Consider the following 24,168-nt stretch of genomic DNA (forward strand, 5'->3'; position numbering starts at 1 on the left):
CTGTTAGCACATCTTTGTTATTATTATTTCTGCTTTAATTTCCTTTAACATAAAAACGCTCAATCAACGTGGAAACTTTCATCAACTTGGGGTAATATTGACATGGCAAGACCGTATTTATCATGATGTAATTAGCCTGGACATTTTCTCCTCTCCGTGACAATAATGTCTTATTTTCACCTGAATATTGCACTGATTAGATCAATCTAGACTTGTATTGTATGCCGGGGATCAATAATATCAGTTCCAGACTCTTGAAAACTTAAGTTTCCGCGGAGAAAATCAAGATATTCATTGATAAGTGTCCCGCTCATAGCGATCGGTTATTTGATAAAATAACAACTTCTGTTACAATTTTGTTTACTTTATTCTTTAAGGTGATTCTCATTAAAAGGGAAAGGTAAAGGTTATTTATAAAAAGTGTTGTTGTTCAGTACATGGAAGTGGCAAAAAAAGATTCAGTATGATAAAGAAAAAACAGTTTTGTTACAGGAATTTACGTGTTAAGAACATTTTAACTGGTATGAATTAATATTGTGTTCTGCTCCAAATATATACCCGCAAATGTGTCCAACGCGTTTGTAACTCAGAGTTTGGTAAACTTCCTGCGGTAGGTATTTCTAAACTTTGGCTTTATTATCCAGATGCTTTTCAATTTTATGAGACAATGGCGGCTCTTTATATGTTTAAAAAAATATATAAACCGTAAGATCTAATATTAAACACTTTAGCATCATGTATGATTAAATCATAGTGTTAATATTACCCTAAATAATGCAAAAACCTTAATTAACTTAATTAATCATTTTCAAAAAAAAGACATACTCAGGATTTGTTCCCATTAAATCACTCTTGTAAATATTGATTAGATAGAAATTTATAATTTTATACTCACAACAGCAGGTGATAAATTGTTGTGTGGTTAGAGTAAAAATTTGCCGCAATTTTCATCTCAGGGTTTTTTTTCTGGTCCTTTGGGTTAATTGACTCTTAATTATAGATAACCGCTGAAGCTGGTTACGAATTCGTTCACATTATAGCAGAATAATAATAATAATGATAATATTATAGGCTGGTTTTATGCCAGAACGATGCTTGCTGGCAATAATTTGGCATTGTAAAGCTGAGCTTGTGTTGAAGTAAGTTAATTAAGGTTTTTGCATTATTTAGGGTAATATTAATACTACCAACTACATGTACACGAAACAACGATGTTTAGCTGCTGCATTGGGAATATGAAAATAAGTAATAATAGATTACAATAAAAAAATATTATAAGGCCTCGTCATGAAAATGTAAATTTCGTATGTCCAAGTCAGTTTTAATCGTATTTGGGCAAATGAGCAATGAAAATATTTAATATATTTATAACTATTGTACTAAATGTGCATTTAAACTCATGTCAAAGTGTTATATCAATGAGTAAACACATTTTAACATTTTCTGTATCTATAAAATCCCATTTTGATAACTTTAGATGATATAAGATTGCTGTTTGTTTAAAAGCACATATTTAGAGCAAAATATAGATAAAAATTCATTGCTTTGTATAACGAAGTTGTCGAAACAGTGAAATAGTAACAAAATCAATGTTTACATTTTCTTTAAAGTGTTGTGTCTGAATTTACGTAACATGTTCATTAACTTTTTTAAAATCAATTCTACACGAATGATATTTCAGTAAAAATTGATAGCAATTTAGATGCTTTTTAATGAAGCACTTGAATACAGTTTAACGCTATGACCAATGTCACCAATTATGTTTAAGATAGATTGTAATCATTCTTAGAGTTTAAAGGGCGCATTATGGCTCAAAACAATATTTTTTCCTCCTTTAGAAAGAACAAACATGCGTTTTTATATTGTTTGAATCATGGTTTAAGAGCATGTTAGATACTTATGACCTGAATAAAGTAGCACTGAAGCTGAAATAGTTTGTTATAAAAGTAGCACAATGTAAATAAAATAGCATTTTAACTTCTATACAAAATACTTAAATACTATAACTGTACTTTTTGCCTAAAATCAAAAGAGACAAATGATGGTTGAGGAAGTGAGCCAATTAGTAACTTTTCACAAGACAACTTAATAAGACATGACAATAAAAAGCTTTAAAGAAATAAAAATACAAGCATTTCTGGGACATAGGGGCCCTTTTTATAATATTTAGAATATGAAAATTAATATTTTAAAAAGACCAGTACTGGTTAGTTCTAGGAAGCAGACTAGAGAGAGATTAAAAATAAACTACACGATTTCTTCACGATCAGACTTACATAATGTTTATATATCACATTACAGATAATTATTTCTTCATAAAACATAAATAGCTCAATCAAGTTGGGCAAGAATATCACATTTGTGGAAATCCCATAGGTTTTGTAGTATTTTCGAAGCAGAAATCGATGAATTACCCACTGCAATTATTTACGTGTATAAACAATTATAAGTGATACACATTTTATCAATAAATCTTTAAAAATGATTGATTTGCTACTTAATTTTTCTTCTTTTTCGTTGATTCTCATCCATTATTATATTTTTAATTCAAAATCTTTCTTAAATTTATATTCATGTATTTATTTTTGTCAAAACTTGAATATTGAAGCGTTTTCTTTTTTTAAAACTTGAGAACATATTTTAACAAATTGAGTAGTCGTAACTCTTAAGCATGCCAATTAAAAAAAGCAAAAGATATATGTCTAATATTATAGAGTACATATATACAGTCATGTATATTATAGATTTTTGGCCTATAAAAAAGTTATAAACTTAATTAGTTTTGAAGTAGAATTTGATCTTTATTTACACAAAACTAAATCTTAAATCTAAAATTTCATTATTTTCCTTCAATTATGTATTTTACAGACCAATTCGAAAGTTAATTGTAAGGGAGCAAAAATATTTTTGACATGTTTACCATTGTTTAGTTTCTTTTTTGTATCAAAATACTTTAATATTTTCGATAAAAATCTGAAATAAGTAACAAATTTATATCAACTCCCTCAGACAGTAATGATAACCTCGGTTCCTGTATAATCAATCATTTTACAAGTTATATAAATTCTCCACAATCCTCTTATTTGTTTAAACTAGCACGGTAATTGTATGTAAAGTGCCATTTATGATCATGTTAGAAATAATGACTTTGATAAGTCATATCCTAATGTAAATAAACTCGAGAAAAGAAAACACAAAAAACACTTGTTTATCTTATCTCAATGCCAAAAACAATGACTTGATTTGTTCTACACGTTATCTGAACAAAAAATCTTCTATTTTAATGTGTAATGGTAGGCGTCTCATTTAAGGTATTCTTAATGTCATACAAAGTCAGTAGCGAATGTACCATACAATATGTGAAACTTTCTTTTTTCTTTGGTCATGTGATAGATATACATAAAGTCGGATAATTTACTTTGTATCATGATTTGATTGTGTTGTATTTAAATTAACTGTTTTCTGATTCTGTTGTACATCTTCAATGATATTTGGTAAGTTAACGTAAATTCAAGACGGGTAAAAAATAATTCTGTACACAAATGTATCATATGATTTTGAAGCACTATAATACTATATTATCATTTTATTTGTGGCTTTTTCCATAATGAGAATTTTGATTGATATTAGAAATTCAAGAATTTCACTTGTTTCCGTAATCAAAGTTTGGAAAATACAAAATACTGCTCGTTTGAATTCTACAACTAACATTATAATTATAAAGTATGGGGGTAGAAGAATGTAAAAATTAAAGAGAAAAAACAAAAGAATTTTTTAAAAGGCCATATTCAATTGGTTAAATCGTCAGTAAGAAGTTAGCAATATTTATTATATATATTTTATATATATTGATATATTTCTTAATTCATTTGACAGTTCTATGTCGAAAACAAGGAACAAAAAACATTTGAATAATATAGATTACAGTATTGGGAAAAAATGTCACTATCAACTGGGAGGACAATACTAATGAATGCAAAGTAGAGAATAAACAACACGCTTTATTTCTAGTAAGGGATTATTATTTGCCTTATCTAAGTGACACTAATTTTCCAAAACACTCAAATTAGCTATAACTTGTTTTTCTAAATGGGTCATCTTATTCATGTTTATTACCTCCTTTCGTTGACACGGCTATGTTTTGTGGATTAGATTTAGATGCTTAGTTTATATCAATACCCCTTGTTATGTTAGATGTTTACCCTAACAACTCACCGTATGCGGTGCTAGATAATAAGCAAAAAATGGTGGCAAAGAGATTTCATTTATTTCATTTTATTTCCAATTTTCGCTTTGCTGCAAAGGATAGAAGAAAAAAAAACTCGAGAAAAATCACATATCTCTCTTTTCGAAAATAACTATGCTCTTAATTTAGTGATATTTTAGTAGTCTGCTAATATTTCACCACAAAATATCCTATACGCAGAACTGCGTGTGTATTGATAAGAAAATTAATGTGTAAAAAAAATAACTTCCCGATCTCGAATTCGTTGTGGATAAAGGTTAATTTTAATTGTCATTTCTCTTTTTACTAAAATAATGTTATTATGTTGTTTTATATAATTATCATAGATATGTGATGAACACGTCGGGCAGAAATAGATTTTAACATCAGTATTTTGAGTGCGAAATATTGAAAAAGAAAAGAGATCATGCAAAATGCGTGGAAAATGTTTTCTTCTATAAGACACTATCATAGTGCATTATAATATATAATGCATTACTAATACTGTAAGAATGTTTATATTATTTTTTATTCATAAGAATACATCTATGTGATAAAGATATTCAAAGTACCAAAATAATGTCATGAATCTTATAAAGTGTTTAATGCCTTAAACAGAATGAAAGTGTCAAAACAATTATATCAATATGTTTTGTTTTTGGCCTTTTGTAATTGAGCTTTTGGTACAAAATTTGACATATCTGTCGTGATATAATTAATACTAATGTCTATTTAAGTGGTCTCTACCTAACGTTCAGTGTATCGGACGGATCTATTCTTCAATCTATGTTTTCTGACATGGGGTGTATGAATTCATGTATAGAGATTGATTTTGTCGTTTTATAAAAGGAGCATATTTGAATAGGGCATATTTCAGATTTTCATCACTTTTATTTCATAGATATTTTTTTCTTTTTTGTAATACATGGTGTACCTAATTCACCCATAGTAGATGTATCAGTCATTAAAATATATAATAAGATATTCAAAATGCTTGATGATGTCTGTCTTCCAAACGTGTTAATCTTAGATGGAATATTGTCGCATTGAATACATCAATATGAATTTCTGTCTTGAGATAACTAACCAGGAGTTTAGCCTAAGTAAAGTATTTACTTTTGAACCTTTTTTCTGACAAAAACTTATTATTATATATAATTTCTTTTCGCTTGCAAGACTACAAAAATACTTCTAAGAAGCCGTCCAGATAAAAATGGATAATACTGAAAGTAAAAAACCCTAAAAAAAACTAAAAAATAAAGTTTAAACCATGTTCTATGTGACAGCAACTTACCTCCAAAAGAAAAGAAAAACATATTTAAGTAAACAAATTTATGTTCCATATTAACTTTAAGGACATTGTAACAACAACAAACAGGTCTTTAGTAACGTCTTATGATACATTTTGTCGGCGTATATTTCCTTTAATGTTTGAACGACCAATTAGCTCCGAGGCTTTCATCATCAAGGTAAAGAAACATTGACATGGTAAGACCACATCTATCATTATGCAATTAGTCTGCTAGGCTTCTTTACTTGATGACAACATTATTGTTCTTTCTGTTCACCTGAAGCTGCACTGATAAGATCAATCTGAACTCTTGTATTGCATACACGAGATCAATAATATCACTCCAAGTCTCTTGAAAACTTAAGTTTCCGCGGAGAAATTCAAGATATTCATGGATAAAGAAGCGGTCGTTCGGAAGTGATTGCCTACTTGATATAGCAGCAGCAATTTTAAGAATATATTTTTTAAAGGAAAATGTTAAACAACATAAACGTTATTGTACTGTTTGAAGAGTTCAAAATTGATATCATCTCCTGATAGGATTTTAATTTCTTGTTTTCTATCAATAAGAAATTATATTATATACACATGGATGTTAACATTATACACGCGTAATGACACTTTGACGAATGCAAAAATACTGCATTTATCAACTGTTGTGAAAGTAATATAGTTAAGTTTGATGTTTGTGATACGTTACATGCATTTATTAAGGTTTTGGAGGACAGTATATGTGTGATCTATTGTGGATTCTTGAAGTGAAACAATACTGTCATGCCGTGGTAATGAAAGTGTAGCATTGTGACATAGTATTGCATTATAAAGGTAACAAAAAATATAATTTAATTCATATTATAAAGCAATGGTTATATACAAGAAAAGAATATACATGTATATTAAGAACAATTGCTTCATAACAAATGTCTAAAAGAGGCTAAATTGAGTTAAATGTAAAACAGAGCATGTTGATAAGATGTCTTATAAACAGTGAAAGAAAATTTGAAACTTTTGTAAACAAACGTTGTGTTTATCTTTGTAATGGTAATAGTAAAATCACTTAGTGTAATGAAAAAAGGAAGTTGAATGTTTGATTTATAAAATAAACACCCCTCAAAACGTCAGATATTGATATATTTTTTGCAAAGTTTTGTTAAATATGAAACTACTATCTGACATAAGGTAGAGATTGGTCACTTCTTAACATCCAATCAATGTTATGTTTTGTGGCTTGGTGGTGCGTTACATTTTCAAAGTTCTTATATTGTATATCGATCGCTTCATCTAGTCTAAATATCACATATCAAAGCAATGGTCTTTCTAGATATTTACAATATTACAATACAGTTAATTATGTCTTCATCAAGCGACATTATTAAAATCAATTGGCACGGGATATTAACGATAGCGTAACATTTATGCTCGTCGAAAATTAATTGAGGACAATGTATTGGATATTTCATAGTTGCATTGGTATTTTAGAACGAAATAACTCAGTTATTACAACTTAACATTAAGTTTAAGTCTAAAAATCTTAACAGATAATTGTCAATTAAGTCTAACATTTTACAGTTTTGAGAAATGAAATACGTACATGATTAAATGACTTATTTATTGAATGATTTGCGACACACTCGTATATGTGAATCGATGCGCACAATTTTTCTAAATATGTGTATAAAAAGTACTATATTTTTTGCCTCAAACACTCATCTTACTGCAAAACAAAAATCAAATAAAATTGTGGAGTTCAATATTTAAAAAGCAACCATTTTTTATTGTTTTAGTAGTTTATTATGTTTTAGGTAACGCAGGAATGTACAAATTACGCCGGCATTATTAAAAACTAACGCATTATTATGCAATTTTAAGGTGGAAACGAGCATCACAATTAATGTGTATTTTTCACATTCCTGCGTTGTGATAATTAACCCTTAGTCTGGTGGCGGAAACTGCTTCTATCTGGCGAACAATTCATACCCTGATCAGACGGCGCATTGCTTAGTTTATAACATATTACTTATTTACTCATTACTCACCTACTCAGTTTCCTTAAATACAATGAATTGTTTCGTCCACTTTGAAATTTCAGTTCTTACCAAATAAGACTTTCGAATTTCAGTGCTTAAGAATAACTCCTAATCTTACCGCATAATAATACATCGTATCACTAAATCGATTACAGTCTAAAACATAATTTTAACTATTTAACAAACATTTGTTTTGGTTTAAACATATTTTATTTATAATATTTGTACATGTGAAAATAACAACATACATTTGTTTCAAGTTTTAGCATGTCTTGTGTATGAAATTTTGATGCAAGTTGTTTCCTTTTTAAAATTAATTTAATGTATCAGCTATAGCTACTGTCATTAACGCATCAATCACCTTATTGGCAAACATTTTAGAGAGAAATGCAAAGATTTTAGAGAGAAATGCAAAGATTTTAGAGAGAAATGCAAAGATTTTAGAGAGAAATGAAAAGATTTTAGAGAGAAATGTAAAGATTTTTATAGAGAAATGCAAAGATTTTAGAGAGAAATGCAAAGATTTTAGAGAGAAATGAAAAGATTTTAGAGAGAAATGAAAAGATTTAAGAGAGAAATGCAAAGATTTTAGAGAGAAATGCAAAAATTTTAGAGAGAAATAATATGCCGAAGTAACTATTCATTTTTCTTAACTTATCGTTACTACATTTATTTTATTTCAGCGTTTGTGCTATCTTTACCAACCATTGTCCATAACCAATCATAAAATCTTTTTTTTTCCCGATTATAAGCCGTCCCTTTATTTAGATATTTTCAATATGTTGACTAAATTATAACCTTAGCCAAATAGTGTTAGACATTGTGGCCATATTCAAACAAATTAAGTGAGAATGTAACTCTATCACTGTTTGATTAAAAACCTATAAATAAATCACGAAGATTATTTTCAATAAATGTATTTGTATTTTAAGGTTGAACACTTCTTTTTTAAATAAAGTACACATTAATAATCAGAATTTGATCTATATTCACACCGGGCAAAAATATTGAATTTCATTCTTCTATAGAAAGTATTATTTACTGACCAATATAAAACTGTACACTTTTATAGTAAAGATTTTTTTAAACAGTTAAACAGTTGTTAAGCGTATTCTTGAATAAAAAAAAATTGAATACAGTGGACGAAAATATAAAATTAATAATAAATCTATCAAACTATCAAAATTACGCTATTAAAATCATGATATTTGTTCCTGTATGATTCATGTACGTGTATTTTAAGTGCTATAAATTTCCATGTGCCTGTTACCTGTTGAAACTACAACACTTACTGCACACGGAGAGCAATTTACGTTGGCGTTTTAAGATAATCTTATTCATAAGTCATATACGGTAGCAAACAGCAAATTTAAACAAGAAGAATATTTTTTTAAAGATATAAGATATGTAGTCGTGGAAATTCAATAAAAAAATAAGATTCTTAATAAGTAAACTACATCTAGGGCCTTCTGAAGTTGCAGTCACATCTGTCGGCACGTTTAAAGATCATATTAAATTCTGTCTGACTGAATTCTGTCACTGGGTGCTCCGTGACCAAGTAGCTGATGTCGCTGACTTTAAATCACCTGTACACAACCATGATAGGTTTTAATCGGGTCCCTGGCACTGGAAGCTTTTATTAGAAGAAGATACCAGTAAGTTAAGGTATCAGATGCTCGTTCCCAAAGTCACCATCTAATTTGAATTGTCAGTAAGGCTGAAAAACAAGATAAGCAGTTTAAAGGATGCGGTGGTATAAGAGATGGTGTAACCAATACATACGATATGTAATATTGCTGTGTTCAAGCACTTTTTCTGACTCAAGAACTTCATATTCAAAAATCTGCAATGCTCTGAGACTAATTTTTATTTGTTTGGGTCGTCAGACCAAACAAATAATGGTAGCAAAATTTCAGACTCTAATGCTGTTAATTGCAAATGCCGAAAGTAGTCTGCTTTTTTGAAGCAGTTACTTCCCTTTATATATATATATACTAGCGCCGAAAAATTCAGGGGAGATCACTGCGTAAAGATGGTCAAATGACAGGCGCATTAATTTTCAAGAATGGTCGAAGATTTCTAATATTGTTTTATTCTTTATAGATATACATGCTTATAGTAAGCGCCATCATTATTTACACAAGTGTTAAACAACAGTTAGCGTCGTTACAAACCCTAATTTAGAATAATATGGTTTTCTTCAGGCCGTTAACATATATATTCACCGTGGCCGAGGAGGTTTGCGCTCTCGCTTAGGAAGAGAGAGGTCTGGAGTTCAAATCTAAGTTAAGGCAACTCATTTCTTTTTCAAATTGTTTAAGTGAAATAAACATTGGATTGAATATCAGTGTTGCAATAAGTCTTTTAGCCAATTAACTACAATTAAAACGCTGTAAAGCATTGGTGGCACTATACAAAAACAAATTGGTTTATAATCTCACAACCTTCACCTTTCTGACATTCTGAGACCCAAACAAATTCAGCGCCTTCTGTGCTTTGATTAAGTAAACGTCAACCGATTTGATAAATGTTTTTGACGAAGGATTCAATCGATGGATGTGTTAAATTCTTTTAGAAATCGGACTTTACAGTAATTTTTCTTTCTGTGATTCTGTAAAGCATATCGTTCCCAATTTATCTTGAATCCCGGAAACAAATGTCTAAAAGATATGTATAAAAAAATATTGCTTAATCGAAATAATTCATTATAATGTAAAATACATGTCCAGCGATTCTTTTTTCTCTATTGGCATTTTCTATTTCTGTTTCGACCCTCATACTCTGAAGTGGCCTTTACCTCTTTAAGTTTACTTTTTTTATCGGGTATATTTCATTTCAAAGTCTGAATGTAAACAACATATTAATTACAAGTATTCAAAACCTTAGATGAAACCAAATATTAATTATGCATAATTCTTATAGTAAAATATGAAAACAGAATATCACTGTCATGACTAAATCAATTAACCTTCAGTTAACCACGAAACGGATCATTGGACATTTTTTTTATTCATTGAAACACTTTATATTATTATTTGGGCGGAAAGAAACATGTTAACATTGAAACATAGATCAGTGATAATAACTATGGCTTACTGAGGTAATTAAACATTCGTAAACAAGTAAGTTACTTTTCATATCAAATTTCTGACATTTTTCTAATCAAGATTTTCCTTCTCGCAACGTGTTCTTTTATTTTATGCAAGGTTGTTAACCTTTATTTTCCTCACACGCCAACCATGTTTTTGTAAAATTATATTTGTAGCAAAATATCCACGACATTTTGAAATTCTAAACTGTTTATGTCCTCCAGTTCAGGATAGCTCAAAATTGTATGTTTATAGTCTATGGATCGCAGTTTCTTCTATTCGGTGTCCTACAGGGTGTTTCTAGAGGGGCTTTGTTCAGTCTACGTCCATCTCTCGTGTTGATATGTATATTCATATTGTATATGTTGCTTAAGATCACATGTTACGATTAATTGAAACATTATAATTTATGATGACATTTGACATTCTAATGCCATTTGAAGAAGATTGCATTTATTTGAAAACAACATGTAATATCGGGGAAATGTCAAATAGCAATATAATGCATATTTAATACACACATATACGAGTATATGTTTTTGATTTTGTAAATTACTGCTTTGATGGATTTCTCTAACTGTCCATTGGTTTATGGGTTTTATTAATTTTCTTTATTTGAAGCTTAAAAACTATTGAAATTGCTCTACACGCTGTTTCTTTCGTACTGTATTTCATGAATGAGGAGAGAATCCCTAAAGGGGTTACTTAAAGTTTTAAAAATAATATCATGTTAAATAAAAGGTAGATGATCTCGTGTACTGTGAATTTAAAACAACGAATAGTGTTTGATATGTGTTATCAATCAATTTGATCAAATTATTTCCGGGTTAGATTAAGGCCCAGTTGTCTGGTAGCAACACTCTTTGACCACAAATCCAAGGTCTCAAATTCGATTTTCCGCTACACCCGCTTAAATTTCTTACATTTAAAACCCGGGGTTCCTTGAAATAGTGTTTAAGAGCTATCCATATCTTTTTCACTTTTTGACTCAACAAAATAAAAATCACTAACGGTCTTCCCACACGGATTGTCGGTAACGATTATAAATAAACGTATATTACATAATTTTGAAAGTGCAAACGAGTTATAAATCGTTTAAATGCCAATGTACTTGATCAACCTTGAAAGTCGGTTTGAAATACATTGTATGTTTAAGAATATTTCGTTAAGATAATTTGTTAAACGCATTTTTAAATATTTCATCAACGACCATGTAGATTGACATAAGAATATATATTTTTTTAGAAAACGGTGACTGTTCAAATAAAGAACCTGTTAAGAGGGTTATTTCTTCAGGGCTTTTTTCCTTTCCATTCTTTTGCATTTCAGGACATCTCAATTACTAAATTAAAAAAGTAACAAAAAACAGTAAAACAGTAATTTGTTAGGAGGGTTCGACACACACAAAAAGAGAGAAAGCTTTGAGGAATTTCAAAGATAGTATCTTTAAATGTTTTTCATCTGATTTTTCAAAACAAAAAAAAAGTTTTGATGATGCTCCGACTGAAAATGTTTCGTCAACTAATCAACTATTTAAGAACTACTGTTTAAAAAGTTTTGATTATGTCTAAAAAATTCAATGTAAAGTTTCTTTGAGATTTTTTCTCCTTTTCCTTCGCCTTTTGATCTCTTAATTTTAATGCAACAAGGTCATTTACTATCCATTTTTTAATAAATTAAAGCTTTGACAAGGCCAGTTGGTTATAAGCAGATTCATTTTGTCGTGGACATTGGAAGTTGCCATGTATATAAAACTGCGGTCAGTGTCGACTCGTTGTTTGCTTGTACGGTATAATTTTGTACTACCGTTATATATTTACATTACAACTCGTATATATAAGCCGTGTGCTCAACCACTCCTCTTTGACTTCAAGTGCAAATACAACCAGAAAGCTAATAATCAGTTAATGAATTTATATATATGACAAATATCTATTTCTTATTAAACACCATAAAATTCCGTATCATGAACCTAGCCCTTCATTAACATAAAAGCGTGAAGTAGAGTCTGAAGTGGCTTTCCTCTATTAGAAGAAATGTTATCAACTAAAGTCATTAAATACAATATAATAAATAACCCCTGCAAGGGGATAGAGTGAAATGCAATAAAGTGTTTTCTGTCGATGAAAAACCATAATTTTTGTTACTTTGATAATAATAAAACATTCACGTGTTTAAATCTCTTCAGCCTATGTTAAATTGTTTACTTGTTTTGAATTCTGCTTTTTTCTCTTTTTTCCCCATATTTTTTTATAAATTCATTCATTCATTCATTCATTCATTCATTTTTATTCGTTAATCTATTCATCCATTCGTACGTTCGTCTTTCCATAGTGATCCTATCATCCCCAATTTTTCTTCCATGCAGATTCTCGTCCCGGCAGGGTAAAAGGTCGAAGAAACGAAAAGACGGCACATACTTTTTTGCCGCATCGTCCGTCATACGAAGTAATTGTATAAGACCTAAATAAGTCTTCATACGTACATCCGACTTACTTACAGTTTAAATACCTTATAATAACATATTTTAACTTAATTCAGCATAACCCGGAATAAGAGCTGTTGAACTGTGCATAGCCTTAATTTAAAAGAAATAAACAAGTTACATCAAAGAATATGTCAGGTTCAATAACGTACTTGTAACCTATTCTCAATATACACGAATTTCTTTCTGCCGTAAGGAGATTTTGTCAGACTTTGGGTTGACTTTTTCAGAGATTAAAAATATTGACTTTAAAATATTGGCTCCGGTGTTGACACAGCCGCTTGAACCGTTCATCAATATACGTGATTTGGTTGTTTTTGGATCAACCTTGTACTTTTTTGTGTCAATAATTAAAAGTGTAATTTTGTAAAGGTACATTAATGACACAAATGGATACGTCGGCGTTAAATTTGATTGTTACAAAGTAGAACGACGTAGCTATTATTACGCTTCAATTAGCAAACGGATATTTTAACAAAAGATCACCTTCGTAAACGGTGTAATCTATAGGTAGTAAAGAAAATATTTTGATCACTATCTGAAAATAGGAAAACTTTCACTGTTTTTTCTTTTATGAGGTTCTGACTTGGGTTGTATGCTCGTAAACTCTCTTGAAATTAAATGGAAAATCAACTTAACTTACTTCAGCTGGCTAGTGAAGAAAACTTGTAGCATTGTTCAGTCCACTCTCAAATCCGCCTGCTTGAGCTTACAAAAATAATGTATAACCCAGTCAATAAATTTATAATGTAGCTTTTTGTGCTTTTGATCTTTTAGACTCAAGAATAAAAATATATGTTATCGCAGGCACATATTATGTGTGCTATAGCGTATAAGATGTTTAGTCTCTTATAATTCTTATAGAATGGCTATATTACCTATATACATGTTTTTTATATTATATTGTATATGGATGAGACTGGAATAAATAAGTAAATATAAAATATATATATAGTATGGATGCTTAAAAACTGTTTTATTTAGTATAAACAAGACAAGTGTGATAGCAGTAAATATTTCTAAGAATGTCTTTCGCACCCCTGTTTATTTTATTCTTTTTGAATGTTGGGTTATCTATTGGTTGGGTTGATTTGTAGGCTGAAACTAATGTCTGCGATAGTCAAAGAAATCTTGGAATAATGTTAACAGTGAATGACTAAGATAGTTAAACATTATAATTATGATCAGGATCCATGCTGTTCGCTATTATTTTCTCTACTTGTAAAAGGGTTGGTAAGCGAACAGCATGGATCCTGATCAGACTGCGCGGATGTGCAGGCTGGTCTGGATCCATGCTGGTCGCAAACGCACTATGTTGGTTTTGTCATGACGCGGCTCATATATTTTACTCTCATCCTACTAGGAACATTCCAGAAATCGGTTTCTTCACAAAAACAAAAAGATTTTACTGGAGATGATCGTCTTCGTAGTTAACAGGACGTAAATTTTGGCGTTATAAAGTTGTACATTTTAAAGGGATAAATATCTGTATTAAAAATATCGCAAATAAAAAAGGTTTAAATATCACATTCTATTTTTACATAACCTTAAAGGGCTTGTAAGTTAATCCTTTATGCATATTTGTTTAACAAGTCAAATCCCAAACAAACTATGGGGCCTCTCGTTTATGATCAAATAAACCGATTCATGTTTATGAGTAAAGTAAAGACAGGTAGCAAATTTGATCTTACGTTGGTTTTATTATATCTACCTTGTTTGTTTATAGAAGTGTATGAAAATATTTACCATTGTTCTTAGTGACATTTGACGCTTTCAAAAAAGGAAAAAAGAACGGTTCATTGCAGGATATATATAGACTGTTCTGTCATTATTAACTCAGGCGCTTCACTGATTGGTTTAAAACGATCTATATCAGATTATACATAAATTTCTGTTGTATTGTCAGGAAGAATTTTTAATTTTGGAAAGAGTGTTTGTTTGTGAAATTTGGAGTATTGTTCTTCAAAAGAAATTTATAACGAAATGAAGTAAATTGTTTGAATACGACGTTAATGACGAAAGGAAATTATTGTTGTTTATATTATTTAAAGTAACAAAAATGTGAGTGAAACTTTAATACAAAAATATATCTTTGTTTAAACAAAAGAATTTGATGTAAAGCAAAACAACATGTTCCAATGTTCAAATATACCTTTTTTTCTCTTTGTAGGAGAGAAGAAGAAATAAATCATTTTTTTCTTAAATAACACTTTATCACAAATTTTATTATATTTTTTATCAATTATACCAATTGATTTATCATTTCCTGATAAACTTGAACCCAGAAGTATTTGTACAAAATAAATCATACAACAAATTGACGTAGACGAGTACGTCCAAGGACCATTACAATTCTGATCATTCAATGAGCCAAGAAATACTTGTTAAAATAATATCCTTTCTTGTTTCCGTCAAAGTTACAATACGCTAGTTTTGTCCTTATAATAGTCAGACATTTTAGATATTTCGTTTGAATAAGGCGCCATCTAATATTATACTTTATTCGTTGTTTAAAAAAAACTTTCAATTTTTTGTTTCAGAATTCTTAGAAGAAGGTAATTTCCAAAAACAGCAACATGGGGAGTCGCCGTAAAATGACAGAGCGGGAGATGAAAGCAACTGCGCTTAATAAAAAAGAAGACCGCGTTCTGCAAAAAACATTCGGCACGTTAAATCTTGAGATGAGTTTTACGTATAACGTCATTTCGCTGCACGTGCGCACTGTCAAAGCTAATTTTAGACGTTTACGTGAACGGGTTGATAAATTGAAGTCCTATCTGACACCAGAAGAAATAACTGCTCTTAGACAATTAGAAGAAGAGGGTAAATTCAAGCCAGCTACGACGTTTAATGTAAATGCCGCTATGAAAATAGCTGCCGCAGCCCGCAGACTCAATTTATATCCTGAAGGTTTGAATCGCTCGCGGACAACAGTTTCAGCAAAACATAATCGCAATAACGATAAACTGCTAACGGGCAGGTCAAAAACAGATACGAACTTGTTGCGAAATCGGAGTAATTCTGTTACAGGAGTATTTATTGATGCTCCGCTCCCGGACAACGCGGTGCGGAGGAATTCCACAGCCGAAATTCCGGTGAAAGTAGCGATACGCCCGGTAAGCGCGGCCGTTGCTGAACAAACCGATTTGAAGATTCCACAGAGGGGTTTGAGACCAGCTTCCTCAGAATGCTTTGACAGAGAAAAAATTCAACTGCCTAAAACTGTGTCAACAAAACCTAGCACAGAGACGTCTGATAACTTTTCTTATGAAAAGACGGAAAGGGTAACGGAAACGGGAACCGGAAAAATGAAAAAGTCCCCACTTGATAAAATGGCTATGATTAATATAACAGACGAATCACTTGATACCGGTAGAAATAAATTATTTGAAGACAGACGGCAGGAACTTTTACAAGACGAACATACGTTTTACGTGAATTTAGAAAAACGTAAGAATCACTTCATTGGTAAGGTTGACGAATATCTAATTCAAAATCCGCCAGTAAAGTTTGACACTCCCATGATGCCTATAGTAATTCCGCATGCCTCCGCCGACGAAGATGAAGTAATGGCGTATAGCCGACGGCGAGTCAGAAAATATGACACGGATAGAACATTTACATCGGAGGAAGAATATAAACAGCGAGAAGGAAATTTGTGGAAAGACATGAATAAAACAAGGTACTTGCGGGTACCCGACGAGAAAATAGATTTATCTGGCGTGGTAACATTAGCCAAAGATCAAATGCAGCTGTATCATTTATTAAAATCCACGGAACCAACACACGTTGTAACATACTGAAAAGAATGTCTATTCTGTCATATTCTGTTGCTAAATGCATAGTGATTTCCGTCAAAGCGAGGCTGTGAAGATTGTATTTTATAATCATTTTTTGTGTGATATGTTTCATGCATTTTTGTATGTGTTTGATTTATGTAATAGGTTGCGGTAATTGTTAATTAGCTAAAATTACAAGAGTGCAATTTATATCATTTAATAAAATTTATCACAACAACGATAATGCGAAATTAGGCTAATCAGTAAACCATCATAAATAGTAAGAACAGCATAGCAACAACTTTTGTAAGAGACTTCGGCATATACAATGCCTACTGATCTGCTAAATTAACAAGAATATTTTCGTACTTGTATCAGGCTGTTTTTCGGTTGAAATGTGGTTTATATGACGCAGACTTCCGCTAAATATTTTTTAATTAAAAACAACATTAAAAAAGCAGCAGCAACAACTGAATTAAAATTTTCGCATGTGATTTTGTGGTCAGTAAATGTGTAAAATGTTATTTAAAAGTTAGGTCGTGATATAATCGTGACGTTTACATTAATACAAGCTGTCTAAAATTCTTAGAACTTACAATTTATAATATACATAGCAAATATAATTAAAGCACAAAACAAAACACGCCCAAATTCATGTTTTTCTTTGTTCATGTTTTTCCGAGTTTTTTTTTAACGTTTCATTTTTATATGATATTATTCCGCACATTATGTTGAAAATATTGGGGGACAAACACAAATTATGTGATATCATACACAATACTTCTTATGTGTTGAATGTAGAGCAGTATTCATTGAAATCTTTGGTTTTGTATAAATGTACAATGTATCTATTTATGATAAGTCATTTTATAAATGACGAAAGGTGAATGAGTCATATATTGCGTATATTGCGGCTGTAATAAAATGTGGTTTTTATCGTCGAGTCTCGTCTTTTATATAAACATGTAAATATAAAAACGATTAAAGTGTTTGTTTCTAAGAATTTTATTTGTCAATATTACGGGACCTTTGTTATACTACCTTGTGGCCGAGAGTTGTTAAAAAACGGAGTTGCCAGTTAAGAGGATAATATCTGCTTGGAAAATTTACGTATCTTTACTTTAATTGCTCTTATTTTCTGCCATATACTACATGCAGTTTGAAATTATTTTTGTTTTCCCAGATCGAAGCAGTCCCACATTGGCTTAAAATAGTAACATAATTTCCACCATAACTCGCAAAAATGAAAATAATTTACAAGCCAAAACAAATCTTTAATTCCTCTCAAGGTACATGAATACACAACACAGTGATATACTATATCCAGATATAATATGGCAAATCGAGCTTCCGGTTGCACTTTATCAGCCGATGAATAATGTTTCGATTTAGGTTTTAATATAATTTAATGATAAATATGTACATGTAAATAAACAAACTATGTAATAAAACGCAATTTCAGTCATTTCACATTATAAAGGTTGCAAATAAAGTTTGCTAGTTTACTAAACTAACTTTTCCGGATATCATGAAGTAAATAATTGCGCCACACCTGTCTTCATTTTGGTGGAAATTCAGTGCTTAATTTCTATGTAGACAAAGATCTGTTTGATAATGTAGGAATGTTAGAAAGTAACAACATACAGTTGAACACTGTTACTTAAGCATTGAATATTTACAGTATCACTATCACACTACTAACTGAGTCATCGGGTAAAAAATACATTGTATTCTAAACAAGAAAGTAAATACATGGCATGTTAGATAACTTCATTGAGTATGCGATTGAATAAGGTATCCCAAAAACATACTAGATTGGCCTATTTGCTAAAGAACATAACAGGACGTTCTAATTATCGAGGAAAGTGAAAATCTTAATGAACGGTTTTGCTGGTTAATAAACCTGACAGAACATTCGAAACAATAGAATGAAATAATGTTGTGCTGAACAGAGCAACATCGGAAGCATTTTGAAATATTGGAACAAAAGTTAATCCCCTACTAAGAGTCTGCTGGCAGCAGATGCTGCTGCAATATAAATAAAATCAATGTCATGTCGGAATGCTTCTCTCTCAAAGCAACCTTGCATTGCAATCACCACAAAGAAATAATAAAGTTTCTTTTGAAAGTAGCAAACATTTAATTTGATTTTGATATCCCGGCATAGTAAACTATGACGACATATTAATACGAAAATTGTATGTTCTGTTGACATTTTCTGCTGAAAGAGCTACCTATACAGCTAGCAAAGGAACCAAAATTCGAGTTAAATCTTTCATTACAGGATTCTCTTTAGATAAATAAATTATCAGGCAGTCCGAAATAAACTGAATGAATTGAAATTAATTAAGGTGCTGCTTGTACGTTCGGCTATCAGATTTATATATGATAGTGCAAGATAATGATGCGAAATGCATTCAGTCAAACAAGATCCTATTGGCATACTCTGCTGGCAGAGGAACAAACTGTGCACTCAAAGAATAAAAAAGTCAACGTCTTGCTCCACTGCCTTACTTACAGAACAAACATAGCAGCCAATGCACTCCGTACTTTACAAGAAAATTGTATTTTGTTTGAGAAAAAAAAAAAACACAAAAAAAAACCCAACTCGAGAACAACCTTAAAAGCGATTTCGACAAAATGTCACGCTGTTTCTGCTAGAATGTGCAGCTGGTATATGGTAGTAAAATAAACAGACTATTGTAAATTAGATATTAAATCAAGCTCGTACTTGAATGTTTTGCTAGTATAACAATATATCAGGGCATTCTAATTTATGGAATAAACTGAATGTTATTCCGAGACGCCCTGTTTTTTGAATAGCATAATTTTTTATGATGTGTATAAATTTGGAACTACACGGCCACATTGAAATAATGCAAGCCTGATTTGGCGAAGGGCAGTTGTAGATATCAAGGCCACCATATACCACACATAAAAGGTATATACAAATGATATATAACTACATTTACTGAAGTACCAGAAATATCTGAAATCTGAGTTTTTTTATCTTTCAGAACAGCAATATCGGCAGCAAGAATAATGTAGGGTTAACAACTCTTACTGACGATTTTAAATAAGATTTACTGAATTATCTTTCTTTTTGTACATTCTTCACTGTATGGTCGTACATCCAATATGGCCGAGGAAAAAAGACGTGAAAAGTTATGAAACAGTTTTCCAATACAACGTCAAGCCGACACTAAGGGAAAGTATTAACTGGTTCCAATAGATTTAGAAACAGCGAGGAAGTTTGAAAATGTACGAAATCCCTAAAGAAATCTTGCCCATAATAGAAGGTCTGTTACACAAAAATTATATGATGATATATAGTATCATACGCGACAACAAACCACAAACTGGTTGGGTTCAAACTCTATCAGGGGTAAGTCGTTTTCCTTGAGCAAGAAACTTTAGATTTATTGCTTGCTACTGGTTGGTTCCAGGAATGGATTCGAGAGCGTTTCAATAAGGTCATAGCTTCCAACATAACCAAACTAAAATAAACTTTGTATAAAGTAAACCACAGACGAATTATATATTGTATCATATTAAGTAATAGATATACCATTGCTGCGTTGACGATTTCTGGGTTTGCGTAAATTATACCATAATCACGTGACCTTTCTTATGCCTTAACCTCACGAGACGAAGTCGAGTGACCTTTCTTATGCCTTAACCTCACGAGACGAAGTCGAGTGAGGTTTCATAAGAAAGGTCACGTGATTATGGTATAATTTACGCAAACCCGGAAATCGTCAACGCACCAATGGTGTATCTGTTTTAACCTATAGCTCCGCCCAGAAACACTTACTCCTTCGATCTTCAAAACTGAAAATTATACCATAGTCTGGGTATGGTATAATTTACGGTTATTGGAAATTATACTTGGAAGAATTTTACATAAGAAGCGTTGAAGAGCTATAGGTTAAATGAAAAAAACTATTACTCGTTTTGCAGTATTCATCAATTTCTTCTGTCCTTCATGTTATGAAAGACACAGCTTACCCGTGATGCAAACCGTTCAGATGACACTGATATAATCTAATCTGGTTTGTATAGACGACTCTTGAAATCTTATCGACAAACTTATTTCTGGAGTTATAGCCCCGTTCAGTAGGAAGTTAGCAGTAGCAGTGAGCAGTAGCAGTAGCAAATTTATAAAACGTGAAGTTGGCAGTAGCAGTAGGACAGCAGTAGCAGTAGCAAAATTATAAAACGTGAAGTTGGCAGTAGCAGTAGCTCAGCAGTAGCAGTAGCAAAATTATAAAACGTGAAGTTGGCAGTAGCAGTAGCTCAGCAGTAGCAGTAGCAAAATTATAAAACGTGAAGTTGGCAGTAGCAGTAGCTCAGCAGTAGCAGTAGCAAAATTATAAAACGTGAAGTTGGCAGTAGCAGTAGCTCAGCAGTAGCAGTAGCAAATTTATAAAATGTGAAGTTTGGCAGTAGCAGTAGGACAGCAGTAGCAGTAGCAAAATTATAAAACGTGAAATTGGCAGTAGCAGTAGCTCAGCAGAAGCAGTAGCAAAATTATAAAACGTGAAGTTGGCAGTAGCAGTAGCTCAGCAGTAGCAGTAGCAAATTTATAAAACGTGAAGTTGGCAGTAGCAGTAGGACAGCAGTAGCAGTAGCAAATTTATAAAACGTGAGGTTGGCAGTAGCAGTAGCAAAATTATAAAACGTGAAATTGGCAGTAGCAGTAGGACAGCAGTAGCAGTAGCAAAATTATAAAACGTGAAGTTGGCAGTAGCAGTAGCTCAGCAGTAGCAGTAGCCAAAATTATAAAAAAACGTGAAGTGGCAGTAGCAGTAGCTCAGCAGTAGCAGTAGGACAGCAGTAGCTTATTATTTTATATTTTTTTGTTAAATGTTTTTATTTTATTACTAAATATGTATATATCGTATGTAAATAGAAGACGGAAGTTCTTTGGACACCGAAAATAATGGTTTTGATCGCTAATAAAGTCATTCATGTATATTTTAGCCAAAGTAAGTCAATATTACACCCCAAACAAAATAATAAAAAAAATAAAGATACATGTACTTTGAAGGATTAAAAATAATCAAAAAATGGCAATGATTGTTGCTTCCCTGGTCGGCGTTAAGTATGTAATTATTGCAACGTTTCCCTTCCTTTTCCTTATATCATAATCTATATTATATCTTATTGACATTAAAGTTTCATCACTTATTATCGGGGTATATTTTTGCTGCCTTAAACGATCAACTAACTTTCATTTTGTTTTATTATTATTTTTTTATATTTCAGACTTGTTATTCAAACCCGATTTCTTGGCAGTACTGGTAAACCTGTATATAAAAAGGCTGTATCCGCTGTCGTTGAGTTTTACAGAGACTTTTAAAAAGCTATAAAAATAGAAACATTTCACATTCTGACCCACAATGCTTTGGGTCATCGGCCCATAGCTATGTTTTAAATATCTATAAATAATAAAATATTACTATAGTCATTTTGAGACTTTTATTATAGAGGGTTAGGAAGCGCTAAAAAATAGATTTTTTTTTTCAAATCTAACACTGAATCCGTTGCGCGGAGATTCAAATTGGCCCATGGCGTTGTTAAATATCCGCCATCTTCTTTTAACATAACCTAATTTGTTTACATCTTTTTATCTATTAACAGAAAGTAATTTACATGTACATCTTTCTTGATATATATTATTCTTTTTTTTTTACTTCAATTTTTGCAATTTATTTGGTTTAAGCACAATGAATTATAGATAGCAGGTTTCTGCGTACATTTGATTATCATATACATGTAATCGGAAAAATTTCTTGTGTCAAACGTGGTCTCGGAAAATTCTTGCAAAAATGTGAACTTTGCGGTGATAATATCTTTGATAACAGATTTTAAAATTGTATGACGTTCATAGATTCCTTTCCATTTAAAAATAATTCTGTGACTTTTATTAATTACGGCTGAGGAAAAACATGATTAATTGTCATTTTGTTGGTTTGCACGTTTTACAATCAAGCATATATAAAGAACGTCTTTCTGACAGAACATTGTTTATGGCGTAAATTTAAATGGCTGGGTTAATGAAAATTTTGAAGTTGAATAAAATGTTTTTGGGCATTTCCTTTTAGCGGTGTCTTTAAAAACCGCTTTCAGAAAATAATGTTTTAACTAGGATTAAACACATATATTAATACATAAAATATCGTGTATGTAGCATTTATATTTTAAGAATTATCTTACCTTTTAACTTAATATAGGCATGCGGTCAAAATCGCCTTGGGAAAAAGAGAAACCGGAAGTGAATACGATTTAACATCCTTTTGACGCAGAAAGTAGTTCCGACCCAAAAGGCGTAAGTGATCCATCATGTATTGGCAAATGCCGTTGTAAACAATTTAAAACGGATGTAATTTAAGAACTTATGAGGTTCAAGTAAATGCTTTTTTTTTATGTATGTAAAATAATTGTAAATTGACCATCGTCATTTATTTTGAAAAACGTAATTCAAAAAAATAATGGAGAGGTATTTTTTTGTGCATTTAACTGTCGGAAATAAGATTTAAGGATTTGAGTTGTTCTTGTTACAAATAGAAAAAAAAATTAAGGGGTGTTTAAATGCATGTCAATATCAAAAGATATTTGGCGCCACGCTATTATTGACATAATTAAACTGTTTATTTCATTTGTTTTTATTTTTAAACCATTCTATTTATATTAAAATTTAAGACCCAGTCTGTTTGTATTTGTTGGCCTAGAACCCACTCTATTTTGTTTTTTATGGCTAGAACTATTTCTATTTGCATTTGTTTCTAGAAAACCATTCTATTTGTATTTGTGCTAGAACCATTCTATTTGTATTTGTGCTAGACCATTCTGTTTTATATTTGTTTAAAGGAACCGTTCTATTTGTTTTAGTCTTAGAATCGGTCTATTTGTTATTTGTGGCTGAGAAACCATTCTATTTGTATTTTATTTAAGGACCCATTCTATTTGTATTTGCTGCTAGAAACTGTTCTATTTGTATTTTGTTCTAGAACCGTTTCTATTTGTATTTGGGTACTAGAACCATTCTTATTTGTTATTTTATTTAAAAGGACCATTCTATTTGTATTTGTTACTAGGAACCATTTCTATTTGTATTTTGTGCTAGGACCATTCTATTTGTATTTATTTAACTACCATTCTATTTGTATTTGTGCTAGAACCGTTCTATTTGTATAAATTTGTTCTAGAACCGTTCTAGTTTTGTATTTGTACTGAGGAACCATTCTATTTGTATTTATTTAAGGACCA

General features: G+C 31.1%; 1 protein-coding gene across 4 annotated transcripts; it reads left to right on the forward strand.

Annotated features, from left to right (window-relative positions):
- The first annotated feature begins 452 nt into the window (after positions 1-452).
- LOC132719588 (uncharacterized) lies at positions 453-17,837 on the forward strand. Of its 4 annotated transcripts, none has more exons than XM_060703370.1 (2): positions 453-610; positions 15,658-17,837. In XM_060703370.1, exon 2 carries the CDS (start codon positions 15,694-15,696, stop codon positions 16,918-16,920), a length of 1,227 nt encoding a protein of 408 aa, XP_060559353.1. In that variant the 5' UTR covers positions 453-610; positions 15,658-15,693; the 3' UTR covers positions 16,921-17,837. The 4 variants fall into 4 exon arrangements, with proteins under 4 accessions (XP_060559353.1, XP_060559352.1, XP_060559351.1 ...); XM_060703369.1 differs by lacking the exon at positions 453-610 and adding an exon at positions 3,342-3,494; XM_060703368.1 differs by lacking the exon at positions 453-610 and adding an exon at positions 10,523-10,665.
- The last annotated feature ends 6,331 nt before the right edge of the window (positions 17,838-24,168 follow it).

Source organism: Ruditapes philippinarum, unplaced genomic scaffold (genome assembly GCF_026571515.1).
Source record: "Ruditapes philippinarum isolate M1 unplaced genomic scaffold, ASM2657151v2 ctg11321_1_1_1_1, whole genome shotgun sequence".
NCBI classification, from domain to species: domain Eukaryota; kingdom Metazoa; phylum Mollusca; class Bivalvia; order Venerida; family Veneridae; genus Ruditapes; species Ruditapes philippinarum.

Coding starts and splice junctions, on each gene's coding strand:
- LOC132719588 (XM_060703370.1), top strand. CDS start 15,694: ATGGGGAGTCGCCGTAAAATGACAGAGCGGGAGATGAAAGCAACTGCG.